Genomic DNA, 20113 nt, shown 5'->3' on the forward strand with positions numbered 1-20113 from the left:
GCCAGTTTCTTCCGTACCCCTTTCGTCTGGAGGTCTCCCTAGTCCCAGGGAAGTCTTCAAGCAGAAAGCGAATCCAACCGTCGGACCTTTCCTTGGGAGTCCTAGTCGTGACCTGTGACCCTTCCAGGATGATCCTCCTTAGTGCGAGAGGCAGAGAGGAACAGGTATCTTTCTTGTCCTCCCCAGTTTAATGATTTGTATACATCTTTTTAAAACGTTTATTTTTTTAAAAAATGTATTTTATTGATTATGCCATTACAGTTGTCCCATCTCCCCCACTTCATTCCCTTCCACCCTGCACACCCCTCCCCCATTTCCCCGCTTTAGTTCACGTCCATGTGTTTCAAATTCTTTAGATTCTTTATTTCCCGTAGTATTCCTGCCCTCCCCCTTGTCTATTTTCTACCTACCGTCTATGCTACTTATTCTCTGTACCTTCTCCCCCTTCTCCCCCTCCCAATCCCCTGTTGCTAACCCTCCATGTGATCTCCATTTCTGTGGTCCAACTCCTGATCTAGCTGTCCACTTGGTTTGCTTTTGTTTTAGGTGTGGTTGTTAATAACTGTGAGTTTGCTGTCCTTTCACTGTTCATATATTTTATATTCTTTTTCTTAGATAAGTCCCTTTAACATCTCAGATAATAAAGGCTTGGAAATGTAAAACATTTATTTTTATTTCTTATTTCAGAGAGAGGGGAAGGGAGGGAAAAGGACAAGGAGAGTGACACCGATTGCCTCTGCACCCTCTCTGTATGTCTGCCTTCTGTATATGCCCTGTCCAGGCACTGAGCCTGCAACCCAGGCATGTGCCTGGACCTGGAATTGAACCGGCGGCCTTTCGCTTTGCCCCTACCCGCTGAGCCACGCTAGCCAGGGTGATTTTTACACACCTGTTATGCTTTCCCAGGGTAACTCACACTTGGTCATAGTGTATTATCCTTATGAAATATTGTTGGATTTAATTTGCTAATATTTTGTTAATGATTTTTCCATTCATGTTCTTTTCTTGAGGGTTATTTATCGTATCTAACATTTATCTGTAGTTTTGTTTTTGACTGGTTTTATTATCAGTAATACTGGGCTTAAGGTGAGCTGGAAAGTGCCCCCTCCTCCTGTTTTCTGAAATAAGTTGTGTAGAATTGGTGTCATTTTTCTTGAAATGTTTGGTGGAATTCACTAGTGAAATATCTGGATATAGCTTTATTTTTTATGGATAGGCCATTAATTACTAAAGTCATTTTTTCTAGTGAATATAGGAATATCAAGATTTTCTACTTATTCTGTGCCATATTTGGTAATTTATATCTTTTAAAGAATTTTTCTGTTTTATCTCAGTTGTTGAATTTATTGCCATAAAGTTTTCCTTAGTAATCTGTAACTACCCCTTTCCTGTTGGTAGGATTTGTAGTGATATCCCTTCCTTCATTCCAGACATTGGTATTTTATTGATTTTCTGTCTCTCTTTTATTTTCCTTCCCTGAGAGTTATCAATTTTATTGATCTTTCCAAAGAATCATCTTCCAGTTCTTTTTTTTATTTGCTTGCTTGTAGTCACTTGGACAGATGTTTGTTGGAAGATGGAGTCCAGCCCCTTCCATCCAGGTGGTGGACTGGAGAGAGCTCACTGCCCTCTGCTTCCTCAGCGGTCTCCTCTGTCCTTGTTGGGTTGTATGCTAATTAGTTGCATGTGATGTCTCTCTTCCAAGACTATCAGATCTTCAAGAAAAAGGCTTGTGTATTTGTGTATTTCCGTATTATGCTCACAGAGCCAGAAAAGCTTTTTATTCATTATTATAGAGCTAACGACAGAAACGCTACCTGCATACTGAGAGCTAGTTAGGAAATTTTTCACAGGTGGGCACGGACAGAGGTTTTGAAGTTGCTTTATGCTCATAAAGGCATTGGAAAAATGTTTGCTTCTGTGAATTATAAATATGAGAAGCAAACACTTGTAAAATCCTTTGAAATCTCTTCCTCAATGCTATTTAGAAAAATACATTTGTGGAATTTGGCCATTCTGTTTATTTAGAATTAAGCTCATTTATCAATACTGGTTTTTCTACCCCAAAGAATGTGTATCTCTGTAACTAATACTTTACTTAAGATAGTAACGTATCTATTTTTATGTACCTATTTTAACTTGTTTTTTTACCTTTGCTTTTAAGCTATTTCCGAGAGAGAAGAAATGTTGCTGCCTCCACTGGAAAGTCTGTGACACAGCACAGTGAGTCTTAGCATTTCACGTCTCTGTACATTAGCACTTCTCTGGTAGCCTTACAGGTGCTTGCATGGGGATTGAGAAGGCAGCCCCCCTCGGGGGTAGGGATAATGGGAATACTGTCTGCTAGAGTTCCTAGTGCCTTAGGCAGTATTAAAGGTGAGTGAATAAAAGCCAGTACTATACACACAGACTCCTGGAGGTTTGTACATGGTGATGTAAAAAGATTTTTTTTGGTACAGGCTTCATTTATCATTAGCCGCAGTTGAAGGCATTTAATGGAGTTAAGTGGTTTCTGACAGTCTGAGCAACAGAACAGATTTATGGAAAGCGATTTTGCCATGGTAACAGGAGAGGCCTGACATTACTCTGGGAAGTTGATCATTGACAGGGGCTTTCCTTTTTTGAAAATTCGGCTTCTACAAGTTCAGGAACATTCTTCTCAGCAATAAGATGGTGAACACTTGGCTACTGAACCTTTAGAAGTTGTTTTGCCATGTCAGAAAATGCAGATATTGAGACTTCAGTCTTGCAGATGAGTGCAATTCAAAGATGGTAGAAAATCTTGAAATAATTTATTTTTAGATGTATTAGAAACTATGGAATTAGAGGGATTATATTAAATGGATTCTAGTATTTTAAATGATAAAATACCTAGTTGTCATGCTAATGAATTTTTAATAATCATTGGAAATTATAAAAGAATTAATTTTCTTCTGTTAACACCATTATTCAGGAATGAACATTAAAAATGGTGCCCTGGCAACTTCCTCTGTGTGTGTGCGCACGCATGCGTGTATATGTGTGTGTGTGTGTGTGTGTGTGTGTGATACATCACACTTTAAGAAATAGACATGTTGTGAAGTGAGGGTGTACACAGCGAGTGCTGCCTCAGGGAGGCCGGGGGGTGAGTTTATTTGGGGGTAGGAATTATAATTAAGCATAATTTTGGGCTGTCAGAGAATTAAGCTTAAGTTGCAATATGGCTTTAAAATAAATACATGCCTGTTTTAAAACAATATTTCACATTATTCACATCTTTCCGTTTCATCCTGTAATTCCCCCCAAAAAGATTCAAGTGAGGAGAATTCATCTTCCATCTTCCCTTATGGAGAGACCTTTCTCTTCCAGGGACTAGAAACTTCTAAGGTTTGTTTCATACATTTTAATTTTTTCCATATTATTTACTTTTCTGACTATATTTTGGGCTCCATTTTCCTGTAAGATGTTTGAAGAATGTGTTATACTGAAGAATGAAATTTTCAGTCAGTAAAATTCTGCTCAGTACAATTGTGGTAAATTTATATCTTTAAATGTATACACAAAAACGCATTATTAGTTTGATTTCAGAAGTGCAGGTCAGTGGGTTTTCAGTTTTCTGCGAGAGAAGTTACTTTTTAAAAAAGCAGAAAAAAACATAAAAAACAAAAGCCCCCTGTATTGTTTTCTGTTGTACCCAAATACAGACTTCGAACTAGTTTATGTATCTTAATTACTGCTTATCACTTAGTCTTTTCTCTTTAGTACTTGTGCTCTTCTGCTATTTTATTTTTTGACCATCATAAACGAGGAGTTGGGAGGCGAAAAGTATTGGGGAAGTCAGAGTCAATAAATTTTATTCTTGGGTAGCATATTCTGTTCTTCTTAGTTTAAAAGAAAGGTTATTAAATTGCAAAAGGCACCCAAAGGCTACTGTTTAATAGTTTCCCTAATTAAATTGTTTTTACTGAAAAATGATCTCATTAGACATTTATTGAATAAAACTAAACCCAGATATTGTAGATCTTTGTAGAATATCAGAATCCTAAAAAAGTGTATGTATTTTCTTAACAGAAGAAGTCTATAAAGAATGAATTTTGGACCCATGAAGAAACACTCAAAGGAGAAACAACTACTGAAAGAAATTCTTTTGTTGTTAAATCAAGGTATAAAGTCATTACTCATGATTAATTATTTTGAATAAAATGTTATACAGGGTTGTCTTCTTGCTCATATTATGTTTCTAAGAAAATAGTTTACATTGGTAAGTTCAAATCTTTTATTTTTAAGTGGGTTGATAACAGAGCTCATTTTAGTAATCGAATTTCGAGTCTGTGATCCAAGTGTATTTTGTAGCCGATTATTTTGGCTTTTCTCCGATTGCAACCACCTTTGCTCCCCAGAGTGGCAGAGATGTGGTGACTGTGACTGTAGTTTAAGGGTTAGAAGTTAGGTTGCTCCGAAGGGGAAAGGGCCATGCAAAAAATGTCACCCCCCGAAGTGCAGAGTTTTTACAGATGTCACTTAGTGTCCTTTTTAGTGGAAGTTTAGCATTGACAAGTGGCTTGACAGTTACCCACTTAGGTGGATCACATGTGAGATTAAACAGAATTTCTAAGGCATGGACTTAAATTTTATTTCTCTCTCAGCTTTATTGGGACTTGGTATACTGGTTCATTACTTATTCATTTTTGTCTTCTATTTTATTTTTTATTTTCCAAGGCTAACACTGTTACAGGTTTCCTTATGTTGAAACTAAACTAAAGGAGAATCCTAAAATTTAGGGAACACACTAACCCACTAATTGCGCATCTTCAGCAGACATTTGGTAGAGACCTATTGTAATGCAAAATGTGGAAGGGGCCAGGCTAAATTACTTTTTAAGGCAGTAATGGTTTTCAGAACACTATACCCAGAAGGATGTAATTTGACCCCTAAGCATATGTTTTATTTATTAGGGAAAAAACCCCTTCTTTTTAGTGAGTTTTATTATACATAAGCTACTCAGTGACTCTGTTTTGTCATTCCTTAAGTTTATGGCTCTATGCTTAGCCGTTGTGAATGGGTTCCAGTGAATGTTGTATGCTACCCGGCTTTTACCTGCTTAGTGTGATCCTGGCCCTTTCTCATTTTCTAGCTAGCAGTGTGGTACGGTTTTTGCTTATTAGTGTGACAAAATAATACAAAAGGTCTCGCCAGTTGGACGTGCTCCCTGTTCTGTTAGGTAGCGATGGAACAGCAGAGGGTCCGTGCAGTTGATTAGTAGAGAGTCAAAGAAGAGGCAATAAGTGTAGAAGAATGATCTGCACCAAGCTCAGTTAGTCGTTCACAGTGTTGCCCAGGGTCCACTTGTTATTGCTGGTGAAGGTGTTTAAGTTGTGATGCAAAGAATACAGTCAGTCTCCATCCTGACGTATCCCACACCTAACCCCCCAAGTGAACAGATGAGATTCAGTGAGACATAAGAAAAAATACACTATGTCTAGTAGTGTTCAGATATGTCCTAAAATAATGAGACATTGGTATTTAATTTAGAAGAGTTTAAAAAATTATCAGATGGATTCATTGAATTCTAAGCTCTTCCTGGTCTTTAATTTCTGAAATGGGTTGTTTAGAAATTTAAAAAGTAACCAAAAACTTAGATGACAGATAGCACTTTGAAATGTTTACCCTATTCTTTTCTGCTTAGCATATATGATAACAGGAAGGAGAACGTAAGTGAAGATAAAGTGGAAGATATTTGGATACCTCGAAAGGATGAGAACAGTTGCTCGGCAGACTGTACTTCAGATTCAGAATATTCAACAGTAGAAGAATGCTTTCAGAGTCTAAGAAGAAAAAACTCAAAAGCGTCTAAATCGAGGACTCAGAAAGCATTGAATTTGGACCCTGTGAATAGGCACAGTTATCCATTAAGCTCAACAAGTGGAAATGCTGATTCATCCGTCATTTCCTCGAATGCAATATCTCCTTACGCCTGTTTTTATGGATCGTCTGTGAGGAAGGTTAAATCGGGATGGCTAGACAAACTCTGTCCTCAAGGGTATGTATTTATTCATTACCTGCAGAGGTAGCATATTTTAAAAAATTGTGGCTTCATCCATATTTTAAACCTGTTAGGTTGCTGCCACCCTCGCCCCCCCCCCCTCCCTGCACACAGAGACGGTTTTTCGGGACTCTCAGCATGCTTTTGCAAATGCTACTGTTGAGACATAGGAGGAGCGTGTGGAATGTGCCCAGTGGAATGCTGGGCTGAGGTGCTGAGTAGCACATTAAAACTGGAAGTTACGATTTCACGTCTGGAACCTTAAGGTTAGTTTCTGACTTTGCACCAAAATGTGCTCTCCCCTGTCCCAGTTTGTAGCAAAGAAAAACATCGCAGATTGAGTTGGTATTACTCAGCCCACACTGTTTGGCTTTTGCTCATCTCATAACAGTGCTCTGTTTGGGAATACAAGGCTTATTGTAGTGAAGGGAAAGTATGTCATTGTTAGATTTTAGGCTTCACTGATATGATATATTGTTTTGATTTTTGTATGTTGCACAGGAGGTCAGAATCCCTTGAATATTATACTTTCAAAACGGGCTTATCATTTCTGTTTACAAAGAAACCTCTGTCCCCTAAGCATTTTATAGTACTGAGAAATCTTTGGGAAGGGATTATGTTTAATTAGAATTGCTTCCTGGCATCTTGGTTGTTTTTACATGTGTTTTTGAAATATTTACTTGAAATGTTCCTCATGATTTAGTAAATTATTTTGGGGTTAAACATCTCATGTTTGAGTATTTATGTGGTGGACCTGTACAATGTGCTGGTTTTCTCCTATTTCCCCCAAATGTGCGTCATTTCTAGAAAGCCTTGGTTTGACCTAAGAGAGACTTTATTAGCAAAAAATTAGCATAAGTATCAGTTGACTAGTGGGAATAAGAATTACATTTCTTTGTATCTTATTTTATACTTTTTACTCTTGTTTTTTTTTCTTTTTAGGAACTACATTTCTTAGAAGTCAAAAACCCATCACCACTTTTATGGCTTTTAATTATATAGTTACTATTTCATACGATTGCATCCTTTTAGCAAATTAGGTGCACAATGCTTCTTAGTATCAATTACTCTACTTTGTTTCACTCCTTTCTGGTTGCATTAGGATGATCATGCAGTCAGTCAGCTGTGTCTGCTTTTCATCAGTCTCCAGTATTACTGGTAAATGCACAGTGAAAGAGCAAATGTATGATAAGTCAGCACTCAAGTATATACAGTGGTGGAATGGATAGTGAGCCAGAATAGTCTGGAATCTTTTGCTTTCTGTGAAATTTAAGTGTTTCCGGGAGATCAGTGCTCTCTGAAAATATCACTGGAAGATTTAGCACACTCGGTACAGAGCCCTCAGCAGCCGCGGTTCCCTCCATAACCTCGGGGGGAACCTTGCTCTTTACAGGGTTGGCGTGTTTATGCCGCAGGCACACTGAGAAAGCTTTACTGGTATTGGCCACCTCTGGGACAGTTAGAACGTTTCCCTTCTCTTTGTCAGAACTCCGCCTTCACATCTTCTCTGTGAGCACCGAGCCTGGCCGGGGTTGGGTGCTCAAGTTTTCTAGATATTTATTTTTCATTTTAGGGGAAATAATTCAGTTTTATGGGTTAAAATTGTTCCCCCTGCATACCAGGAGGAAGGAACATAGGGGAATAAAGCAAGGAGCTGGTCGTATCACTAAGAAATTAAAAAAAAATTATTCTCCATGTTTATATTGCTATGACTGGAAAGACATATGTATAACTGTCCAAGAAGCATGTATTTATTGGATCAGAAGCAGAGTCAGAATTTTTCCTCTCCCTAATTAAACACCACAGGCCATTGTGAGGGTGTTTAGGATGCTCATTAGTTAGACAAAGTGGTGCCTACCCCTCCGTTACACAGGGGTTACCTAGCTGTGTTTAACTTGTGATCACATGTCTTTTCAGTGCAGGTAGCAGTGATTTAGACAACTTTATGAATTCTGAGAGAAGGTATTAGCAAAAATTTTTTTTGGTACATGGTCAGATAATACGTATTTTAATCTTTATAGCCACATCATCTGTATGAGACATCAGCAACTCAGCAGTTGTAGCGTGAAAGCAGCCTGGAGAATGTGTAAGCCAACGAATGAAGCTGTTTCAATAATACTTTATAAACACAGATAATGGGCCAGATGTGCTTGGGTGCCACAGAGGCACAACACAGGTTAGATGGATGGCTAAAATCTTCTGTGAGCTTCTTCCATCTCCCCTGGGCTCCAAACAGAAAATTATAACCTGATAGATGACAAAATAGGAAAACCGCTTTCTATTCATCTATTAAATATAGAAGTAATCAGAAGTAGGAACCCTCTTCATGGACCTTTGCACTTGCTCTTTTTGCCTGTAATGTTCTCCCAGAGAGCCACAGGGCTTGTGCCCTGCCTCCCTCCTGTTCTTGCTGCCATGTCTCCTTCTCACTGAGGCCCTGCATGCCAAATTTAAAATGATCACTGCCCCTCCCTCACCACCTCATTACTCCCTTAGTTCAGTTTTCTCCGTGGGGCTCTGTACTGTATGATTTATGTTGTATGAGCTCCATGGGGACGGCGTCTAATTGGCTGTTGTTTACTGCGGTTCCCTCAGTGGCTAGACTGTTGCCTAGCACATGATAGATGCTCTTAACATTTGTTGTTGAATGAGTCAGTCAAAAACCTTAGCATTAGACATGGATTTTTCCCTCAACATTTTCTGAAACAGCTAGTTTTATGTCTATGGATTTTGTAAAACTGAGCTTTGGACATAATTTGGTTGAAAATATGCGGGTGCTGTGAATGACACTGGTGTGCATGACCAGAGCAGCGGGCTGTTCTTCTTTTCATTGTTCTGTTCCTCCTTAGAGACATGTGTGTGTGTTGTCAAAACACAGTTTCAAAACAAATAGCCACACTCAGTTGTCCTTCTCCAAATATTGTCTGAAACTGTCCTCAGTCATGAGTGACGTTAACATAATCGAATTGTAATCTGGGTTTATTTCACATGATTGAGTCTGTATTTGTTTTTGAAATGGAAGTGACAGTTCTGAATTAATGAACAGTATGTGAAAACCACCCAATATCTAGTAAGAATGTGATTATGTACTGTTATGCAACTAAAGAAATATTGAAACATTTTCCAGTTGAGCTTAAAGTATGAAGTTTACTTAACTGTTTGAATGATCTAATTATGATGAAGCTTGATACTATTGGTTTACAAAGTTGTATGGGAGAAACTTGATAAAATGTTGAACTTGGGTGTCTTATTAGTGTTTCAAATAGGTACAGCAGATGAAAAGCTTAGTAAATGGTACCTGTTTTAAAGTACTCACTGAATTTTGAGGGTAAAAAACAGATCTTTTTCTCAGCTCTTTTCTAGCTGTAACGAATAAGCTCAAGCATTTCAGAAAATCTGAATAGATGCCAATATGAAAGATAGAATATAATTATTCCAGTATCTTCCAAAATTGAAACTCAGAGGAAGAATCCTGTGAGTTGCTGTAAGAAAGGAAAGCGTGGTGTGACTTCTGTATCTTTAATGGGATGTGCACATATTGAAATATCCCAGAATACCTGCTATAGGAAACTCTTTAACCTGCTATTTTCTGGAGATGTATGTGCTCAGCGTAACACACTGAGCATATTTACTAAAACTGTAATATATGAGGTCTGTCCAGAAGGTATGTGGCCATGTAATATGAAAGATAGAGACCTTTCTTGAAGAAGATACAAGATACAAGAAACACGTACAACATTCCTTGTATTGGACAGTGATGCTTCCGTCCCTTTCAAAGCAGGCATCTTGGGACCTCACAGAGGTCTCCCAGTTCCCATCAGCTGCCCCGTTGTATTTTCCTGAATCTCACTGATGGTCTGAAATCTCTTTTCTTTCAAAGGTGATTTTCATTTTGAGGAAAGGCAGACGTCCCAGGCACCAGATCTAGGCTGTAGGGGGACTTAGTCACCTGGGTGATTTGATGTTTCACTAAAACACCCTGCATCAGACTTGATGCATCAGCAGGTGCACTGTTGTGATGAAGCTGCCAATCACCAGCTGCGCATAGCCGCAGGCTTCTGAATCCTCCAAATAGTTTCCCCAGAGAAATGTTCAAGCTTAACACACATTTGATGCAGATTCATTGCTCTACTCAGTCAGTCATTTTGAAGATGACAGCCACTCAGTACACATGCTCACTCAGTGGTGTCTACTGCTCCCACTGATTTTACAGTGAGGTCGTCATTGTTCATGCATGTGGATTCCAGTCCACTCTCCTTGACTGCCAGGTTACATGGATGTTCTGCAAACCATTCTCATTATATTAACAATGGCTGGATTTTTTCTGGGTAGACCGTGTATCTTGAAGAATTCATATTTTATTTGACAAGATGTTTTAGGACTTGATTTCTTACTCAGCAAAATTTTTTTTAATATTCATTTTTCAATCATGGAGAAGCATTGGGTGGTACGTGAGCCCAGGACAGCAGAAGTTGAACACCGGAACCTGACTAAGTAATATAAATGTATCCTAGCGTAAGAATTTATGAAGGAATACAAAGATAAGTGAGGTGTAGCTGTTGCTTGTCTTTTGCCTGTCTTCCATCTAGGAAATAAAAAGCAAAACTAAAAGAGTATAGCAATTGGTATAGACAGGTCAGGTCCACAGAGTACAGAATCGGGAGATAACAGGGGTGGAGAAAACATTTCTTCAAAGACCTTGTAGTGAGAAGCAGCAGTTCAGTTGGTCTTTGGGAAATGGGTACATTTTGAACTGGCCTGTTTAGAGGAAGCACTTTTCTGGCTAGAAGGAGTGAAAGCTCACTGACGTAGGTGAAATCTGCAGGTACTGAAGTCTGTGAGATTGATGGCAGGGGCTTGCTGGGGTTATTTTGTGGAAGATGCAGGGTTGGATGCTGGGATGAGGAGGGAGAAACTGCCCGTGACTTGCATGTTCAGGCTGAAGAGAGGACGAGGGCAAAGGAAAAAAGCCAAAGGTTAATTAGCCAGACAAGGTCAAAGCCCAGACAGTGGGTCGGAGTCGGGTCACTCAGAGGCCAGTAAGCCCATATTAAATATAGAAATTCTAGAATCCCTGGGAATTTGGTATTGGACTCCCTGCATTGAAATGCTGGTAAAATGTAGCTTTTTTATTTTTCGTTTCTGGGAAGATTCTTCAATCGCATTTTTGAGCCCACCCTTGTGTTTTGTGGTCCTGTATTTAATATGGAAAGCAGTTCTTTTGATTGTGCTTTTTGTGATGTACTGTTATTGTTCCAGGGATACACTATATTCTCTTAATACACTCTGAGGATATTAATAGATTTTTTGAAGCTTTCTCTTGGTGTAGAATGTGTTTCCATTTTTTGGAGGGGGGACATCTTTTCCTTCTTTTACCTGAGAGTTTTCCTCAAATGTTTTGTTAATCTGGGGCTGTTCACTTTTTAACGTGAGATACTACAAAGCTGATTGGAACAGGCTCTGATGGGCCTTGATCTCTATTTTTCGTCAGATGATCTTGCTAGATCCTTAGTAATATGTTTCCTCGGAGACTCCTCGTGCCATTATCTTTTAAATGAATTCCCTTCTTGAGGGTGATAAGACTAGTAAACAGTTTTTTCAGAGTTTAGTAGGGAAGGTGGGCTCTGAGTGTAAATATTGACAACATAAACTTTAATTTTTACCATTTTTTATTTACTGGGGTAACACTGATAAATACAATTATATAGGTTTCTGGCAAACCCCTATGTGGTACACCGTCTGTACATTGCACTGTGTGTTCACCACCCAAAGTCAAACCTCCTTTTGTCGCCAGGTATTTGACCCCTTTCGCCCTTTACTGCCCCCAGCCCCTTCCCTCTGATGGTCACCATCCTGTTACCTGTGTCTGTGAGTTCCTTTGTGTTGTTTGTGACATTTTTTGGTTTGGGTTTTGTATCTCACGTATGGGATCATCGTGGTTCTTACTTTTTCTGTCTGACTTATTTTGCTTAGGGTGATATTTTCAAGATCCGTCCATGTTGTTGCCAATGGTAGTATTTCATCCTTGCTTACAGCTGAGTCGTGCTCCACTGTGTATATGTGCCCTGCCGTCTACTGAGGGGTGCTTCAGTTGCTTCCATGTCCTGGCCACTGAACAATGCTGTGATTCTGCTCTTCTTAGCCCCACCCCCTACCTTCAGCCCTGCGTCTCCCCCTGCAGAGACCCCTGTGTGATCTTCTCCAGGGAAGGAACTCTAGCATTCTGCAGTGCAGACTGAGGGAGGGACACTGGCCCGTGGTCATAAGGGCACAAGTGTATCTGCCAAACTGCCTTTCGACCAGTCCCTCTCCTCAGCATCCCGTGCTCCTTCAGAGTCACTTCCAGAGTTTCTTGGTGCCTCGCCTGCTATCTTCTCAGGTTTTGTGGGCAAATTGCCAGCTCTCTAAGGCCATTCCTATCCTCCCTTCGGCTTTCCCAGTTTCTAAATATTGTTACTATCATCAACTCTAGTCAGTGTTGCTTTGTAGGTATTTATTTTTACTTTTTAAAAAGTCCTTTGAAGTTTTGGGAGGAGACGACATAAACATAAACTTGTAATTGATCATCTTAACTAGCAGCTGGTTTAATGTTGGCTTTTTAAAAAATGGAATATGACTCCATAAAATAAAGAGTTGTGAATATTTTAACATAGCTTTTCATGTATCATATTGTGTAAGCGCTAAGGTCTGTGTAAATATTATACAAATTGGTAGTCATATAAACATTCATTCTTTATTATTGACTTTCCAAAGTCCTTTCAGCACCTGAAATTTTACATTAAATAACATTTTTTAAAACAAAAGTTGAAGGGTTAGGTATAGCAGAAAAGGAAACTGGATTTCAGAGAATTTTTGATTTTTGTTTTAATGGCCCCGACTTATTTTGGTGTATATAATCTTAGAAACTCATTTTGGTTTGCTTAAAAGTGAGGAAATGCATTTCAAAATAGAAAAGTTGCATTCATTTTATAGAAATACAGTAATTCCATGGATCCATATTTGTAAAATATTTCATAACTAATACCACATCATTTAAAAGCCTTAAGCTTGAAAGAGTAGGTAAAATAATTAGGTAAATAAAAATCGGTACTTTTGGAAATTATAGTAGTTCTGAAACATGCTGCGTGTAGTCAGGGTTAGAGCAGAAAATGAGATACAATGTGCGTGTAACGCTGCAGGATAATGCTAGCCAGGCAGGTGCATCTGGTAACGCGAATGGATAGCTCTGTCTTGAGACGTTATTTGGAATGACTGAAAAATATGTTTGCCATGATCTAAGTACCATGATTAGTAAAACAATAAATTTGACTTAGTGCCTTTAAGGTTCATTCTGTCTGGGTGATCTTTAGAGATGAGTTTGGTAGCACCTGCTCCCTTAAATTAATAGCATCCTTGTTTGATTTGGGGATTTTTTTAAAGCTGTAAGATGTAATCTTAAAATGTCTGCTGACAGGTAGGAACGGTATTAAACAGAAGTGCCCCTGTGTGAGCACTTTATAAATAGAGATTTAATTGTTTGTATGTACACTGTTGTTAAAAAAGAATTTTTAAGACACAGAATTTTCAGACAACAAAAACTGACCCCAGGTGGTGAAGCTGTGTTTATGAAAGCGTTTGGAACTCGACACCGCCTGCCCTCCCAGGGCTCAAGGGGGGAGTTTGGAGAAACCCGTTTGGTAGCACTATAAATGCCTTATAAACTATTCTTAAAAAGCTTCTCAAAGAAATGTTTCCCTCAGAACCCTAAAAACAGAAGAGGAGAAAACCTAGGCTAATGTGTTTCTTGTCTGTTTTACCTTTTTTCCTGAAGGAATTCAGAAGTTCTTTGCAAAATCGAACTCCTGTGTAAAATGGGTAGAGGTCAGATGTTACTGCTGCCTGGGGGATCGTCCTGGCCGGGTCTGGGGAGTGGCGATGAGCGCAGACGGCTGGGTCTGACTGCCAGAAAGGCTCTCTGCTGTGTGTAGGATGTCGGCAGTTTATTAAACCTGCCAGTGCCTCTGTGCCTTCATCTGTAAAATGGGAATAATAATATTACTTATGCAGTTGTTTGGAGGGTTAATGAATGAATATTTGTGTATGGCTTGCAACAGTGCCTAGAACAAAGCACTATAGAAGTGTTTTCTGTTTTTTATTACGAAAATTACCGTGCCGGCTAAATTGTCAATTGACTAAGGCTTTAATATCTCTCTGTGATAATTCACAATTATTTCAGGTCTCATTTGTGTCATGTGATAATAGACAACATTGCATTTCATACCTGGTCTTTTTTAATTTAATGTTTACTAAACAAAAGCAACTGTTAAAAGGCATTTAAGGGAAAAGCATCTTATACTAGAGAGAAATGTTTAAAGTACTTCAGCACCTCTAATTATATGTAGTACATTAATTTTGCACAACTCCAGTAGAATTCATTGTTTAATATCTAATAGACTTTTATAAATACATGAGAGGAATATTTAACCTTTGCTCAAAAAAATTCTTAAAAAATTAATTTTCACCAATGTTTATTGATTTAAAATTGTACATTGACATTTAGAAATACATCGTTGTGAAGCTATCTCTTTTCAAATGTAGTTGAAATTTTGATTAATTTGTGAGTTTTACCAATATTAAATCAAATTTTTTATCAGTAGAACAATAACAAAGGAGATACAAAGGAGATAACAAAGGAGAACAATGCTGTGAAAAGGATCTAAGTGTCAGTTCTTTAAGTAACCAGTTGTTAAAACTCGGTCTTGAAGTTCACGTGCAGAACATGGCCACTGTGTTTGGCCGTGTAACAGTGTGCTCCTGGGTGTGGTATGCACCCATGTTTGTGGTCTAAACTTTCAGGAAAAAGATCTTTCAGTTTAAATTTTAATTCAACTTTTTATTTCTTTATATTTAGAAACAAAACTGATTATCATATTCGGGAACATATTTTGCATATGCATTCATCATCACTTTCTAGAGTTACGCTTTTAACACAAGCATAAGTAAAATAATTAAAAACATTTATCTAGGTACAGAATTAGTACTACCCATGTATAATGTGCATCCTTATTTTTCTCTCAAAAATTTGGACAGAAAGTGCAAATTATACACGGCAAAATATAGTGATTGAATATTGACACTGTCAATGAGAAAAATAGGTTGCTTATATAAATTTGGTTTTAGAAACATCTTAACTTATCTAACTTGCATTTTAAATAGGGAAGTACCAAATAAATGCATTTTTAAAATGTTTAAGTTTAAAATATGTTTTTAAATTACATGGGAATTAATGGTCTTTTTAAAAGATTTTGTGCAGTGCTAATTTTTCTTTAATAATAAATTAGTTTTACAAAGCTTTTATATGATCATATGAAAATCTGGTCTTTAGTATCTGAAAAAAAGCAAAAAAATAAAATTAAAGGTGAAGTGTTTTGGTAGTGTTTATTTTTTCTGTATATAAAATGGGAATTGGATTATTTTTAGTGAAAAATATATTCATTAAATATTTCTTTATTTTTAAAGATTTTATTTATTTATCTTTAGAGAGGAGGGGAAGGCGAGAAGGAGAAAAATACCAATGTATGGTTGCCTCTCGTGAGTGCCCTGCTGGGAACTGGCCTGCAACCCAGGCATGTGCCCTGACTGGGAATTGAACCGCGATTGTGTGGTTTGCAGGCCCGCGCTGAATCCACTGAGCTACACCAGCCAGGGCAAATATTTCTTAAGCACATTTTATATGCTAGAAACTGTGGCAGTTGCTGGTTTTACATTGATAAAACAAAAGTTATTTGTATATTCAAGTATTTAAATATCTGTCATAGGAGATGGATGAAGCAAAAACAAGCATAGAATTACAGAATCTGGAAAGTCTGATTAAAGAAAGTGGAGCAGCAGGCAGAGAGGGCCTGGAGGACCTGTGGGATAAAACAGGATATTTTAGGGAAGTAGGATATTTACTTATAAGGAATGACTTCTGAGCTGTGATCTCAAGCATAAGGAGTCAGGCACATAATCATTTCACTCATTCATTCAACAAATCCTGTTTTTTTAGTACCCTGTTTGTGACTGTGTTAGTTGCTGATCATACAGTAGAGCATGAAACATTCTTGAACTTTGCCCTTGCAAAGCATAAGGACTGGTGTGGGAGACAAACATTTAAGCACATAGGCAAATATATTTAAGAGCTATGAGGAAGAGGAGATGGTGCTTTGAGGGAGAATCAGTTTTGTGATCTGCTTTGAACTGGTTTATCAGGGGAGGAATGCCTGTGTAGACAGTACAGGCAAAACTCTGAAAGATAAGGGATAGTTAGGTAGCAAAGGGAATAGAGAGATAATGAAAGGTTTTAAGGCCTTTATCTCCTGTAGATGTTGATTATTTTCATAATAAAATGGGAGATTTTAAGTTACTGAGCTTAATTTTACCACTGCTTACAGCGTAAGGCAGGCGGGGCTCAAAACAAATCTTTGTTTACGGAATTACGGCTGCAGTCATGGGCAGAGATGGATTTCCTTGCTTTCACAAGACAGAGACCGACTGAAATGAATGCAGGGTGATTTTGTTGATTGTCTTATTATTGTGTGTTTGCTTGCTAACTCTTTACTTTTTAATTTTAATGCTGGGAATTTGAAGAACCTTGGATTGGTGGAAGAAGTCAAAATCAGATCTCGGTAACACTGTTGTGTATTGCAGTGTTGAGAAAACCCATAGCAGACCAAGAGGAGTTAAAAAGAAGCAGAAAGAAGGGGGAATGAGATGGGAAGAGGGCTGGGTACTTAGTTGGGGTTAAATGATTTTAAGGTCTTTGCATGTTCTTATTACTTCATAATTCAGTGCTTATATGTGAAAGTGCACTGAGGAACTTTGAAACTTCCCCGCTCCGATCTGATCTTCTCTAATTTTATCTGAAGCAGAATAAATTGGCCGAGGATCCGTGTGGGAGGCTTGCTGAGAAGTACATGTGTGGCATTCAGAAAAAGCCCAGGAGAAAAATTCTCCACACATTCTGAAGTTTTTCTCTATCTCCAAATCTTCTGAGCACTGCCGAACCTTATGCCAGTTCCTTACCTTCAAACGTGTCAGAGCACTACAGAAAGAAGAGAGAGAGAGAGCTGGCTTTATCTATTTGTTTAGAAATGACTTTTAAAAAAAGTTAGTTAAAGGCTAAAAGCATCTTGATTGTATCAGTCCACGCTGAGAGACAAGTAGAGGGGGGGGGGTGTTCAAAACCTTTAGGATTGTCAGTCTTTAGGAAAGAGAGCTAAAATAAAGAACAAAAAGCCCTAGTAGAAATGGTTTTCTTCACTTCTCCCTTACAGAGTCAGAACTTTTTTTCTCTTTTAAGCCTAAATATGAAATGTGATTATATTATTTTACTTTGTTTCTCATGTTAGTAACTATTTTAAGTGACATCTGCCTTTCATACTTTTTTGCAAAAAATCTAAATGCTTTCATGAATTTGCGATGATTATAACTGATTCTGTGTTTAGACAGTGCTTTTCAGCTTATTTGATCATTATGAAATAATTTATCTGAGTAAATTATTGACAAAATAACCCAATTGACAGAGTGTTGTTACCTTAGCAAAAATAAAGGTCAAGTAAGGGCTATAGACTTAATATGACCTTCATTAAAGGGTTATCTGCTTCAAGGGAAATGGGTGCAATGACAGGGTATGTGACAACACATTCTTCTGCACTCAGCTGTACAGAGGTGGTGACACCACTGTTGACAGTGTCATTATGTTAAATGCCAGGGTCAGCTGCTTGGGAAGTGTCAGCATGCATAGTTTTTCCCTTTGTGTACTGCTGCCAGAACTGTGCATTGCCGTAGCCTGTTGTTCTCTGCATTGCCTAACAGCAAATGGGAATGTACTCAACGCTGTTACATTACAAGTGTATTTAAAATTCTAGTTCATGGTGCTTAAATGTAAAATACCAATTTCCTATGTTTTACAGAAAACGTATGTTTCAGAAGAGATGGGTGAAATTTGATGGCCATAGCATTTCTTATTACAATAATGAGAAGGTAAGTTTACCTTTTACAATTTTCAGAGATTGCTTTACGCGTACTAAGTGTACTTCAGTAAACTGAACAGGTGATACATGTTTTTTTAGAATATGGGTTGATTATCCCATCAGAAGAATTATAACAGGGTGAAACACTCTTTTCAATAATTTAACTTTTTATTGACACATAAGATTGGAATTTTAAAACCCTTAGATACCTGTTAGTTTCTTACAGAGGATTAGTTCTATAGCCTCCCAGAATCACTGTGCATGATATACAAATGAATAAGAAAATGCCTTCTTTATCCTAGAGAGCTGTAAGGAATGTTTGAAAATGACACCGTGGTGGGGAATGGCAAAGACAGGAGGGGTTACTCTGTGTGCTGGGAGGGCCTGTGGAAGAGGCCGGGAAGGCTTCTTGCGTGAGATTTCATGGGCCATGGGGCTTGAAGAAGGGGATGTTCATACGTAGCGACATCAGAGGGAATAGGACTTGAGGGCAGTGAGAACAGCGAGATGCAGAGATGGGAAATCTGTTTCAGTGTGTAGGTAGTTTCCTCTCGGTGGTGAATAGAGCGTGTTAAAGAGACTTGTGGGGTATGAATCTGGAAGGGCGTTTGGAGTTAGAACTCACTGAAAATCTTTGACGATTATGGGAGAGTGGTTACGATACAGTCTTTAGACAATTGAGTATCTGTGATGTGACACTGTTTTCATCAGTTCTGAAATATTTAGGAGGGAAGTGTCATTATGTCTACAAATGTTTTTCAAAAGTTGCCTGTCTGTATGTATATTTGCATTTACTACATACACGTCTGCATAGATGCATTGTTAGATAAGACAAAAACTGAAGATACTAACAATAGTCAAATCCAAGTGGAGGGAAAGTTTAGAGAAGCATTAACTGTTTGGCATTACTTGGCAGTGATCCAGACAGTGTCAAATATTTAAACACACCTCTTGGAAGTTTGCAAGATAGTGGGGTGAGTATTTTTTCTTAGCTGATTTTTCTGCTGTGGCTCTGGTCTTTAGTTCGCTTGTGTATTTGAATGTTGAGACAACTTCTGTGTGTAGGGTGGGTGCATGGTGGTCTCTGTCCGTTGACATCTGACCCCTAGTTTTCATCAGCCCCAGTGCCTTTCTCCAGTTTGACTGAAATGAGAAAGAAAACTATTCGGGAATGAGACAGGCTTCCATACCGAGAAGCTCTGTTGGTGGAGGGGTCATTATCACTACTCAGGGGAGAGAATTTCTAGTATCTGTGTCCAACTGGACTCCCTCTGCCCTTTAAAAGCTCGTCTCCCATGCAGTGAGGGGATGAGTGCCTGTCATATTTTTAAATGTTGATGCAGTAAAAATGATGCAGCCTTGGCTACAGGAGCAGTCACAGCTACTGTGTCAGTGAGGTGTGCGGTTTTAGTGGTCATGGCCACCGAGCAGGGGGTTCTTTTATGTTTAAATGTGCACTTGGAGAGCGCCTGCTTGGGTTTTCAGGAGGCAGTGTGCAGAGTTGCCCGTTTCCCTGGTTTTCTTCCGCTCTGCTCAGCGCTGCTCAATCATGTCTCTGCAAGGACTTTTCATTGTATTACTGAAAGTGGCAACATCCCAATAGCCTTGATATCTTACCACCTGCTAAGAAATCTAGCTCACCCCCCATTTTACTCAGCTGTGGGCAGAATTGCCCTGTGGTCATTTCATTGTCGGAGAGTGGTAGATAAATGACAAACTTGACCTAGATATCTGTGTGTTACAGGCTCAAGGGATGCTTTGAAATTTCTTTCCTTAAGGAGAATTTTAGTCTGAAAAGGATAGTCATTGGAGCCTGTGGTCGTTGAATTTTTCCCCTATATTGTCTTTATCATGTGTGTTGTTAGAAGAGAAATGTAAAATCAACTTTATGGTGTTAAAAATTATGAGATACATCTTGTAATTATCTCGTGATAGATTATAAATCAGCCATTAGAGGAACTGCGACTTCCTGAGGTTAAAGCAACACAATATTTAGCTTGTTAAGTACATTTTGATCACTTCTGGAGAATTATTTTTCTGTTACTATTCTATTAAGTACTTCCTTGTTAAATATAATTTTATCATTATAGGTTTGGAG

General features: G+C 38.4%; 1 protein-coding gene across 5 annotated transcripts in view; it reads left to right on the forward strand.

The window, feature by feature from the left end:
• The window catches only part of ARAP2 (ArfGAP with RhoGAP domain, ankyrin repeat and PH domain 2), a 164172-nt gene that overhangs the window by 17849 nt on the left and 126210 nt on the right, over positions 1 to 20113 (forward strand). For 4 of the 5 annotated variants that reach the window (XM_037064361.1, XM_037064360.1, XM_037064364.1 and 1 more), the window contains 5 exons: positions 2165 to 2223; positions 3290 to 3366; positions 4051 to 4142; positions 5666 to 6019; positions 17956 to 18025. In XM_037064361.1, coding sequence (XP_036920256.1) covers positions 2165 to 2223; positions 3290 to 3366; positions 4051 to 4142; positions 5666 to 6019; positions 17956 to 18025 — 652 coding nt within the window. The remainder of the gene's footprint in view (positions 1 to 2164; positions 2224 to 3289; positions 3367 to 4050; positions 4143 to 5665; positions 6020 to 17955; positions 18026 to 20113) is intronic. The other variant, XM_037064363.1, reaches the window with a different exon arrangement.

Source organism: Sturnira hondurensis, unplaced genomic scaffold (genome assembly GCF_014824575.4).
Source record: "Sturnira hondurensis isolate 20B ecotype Veracruz unplaced genomic scaffold, ASM1482457v3 Scaffold0015056, whole genome shotgun sequence".
Classification (NCBI taxonomy): Eukaryota; Metazoa; Chordata; class Mammalia; order Chiroptera; family Phyllostomidae; genus Sturnira; species Sturnira hondurensis.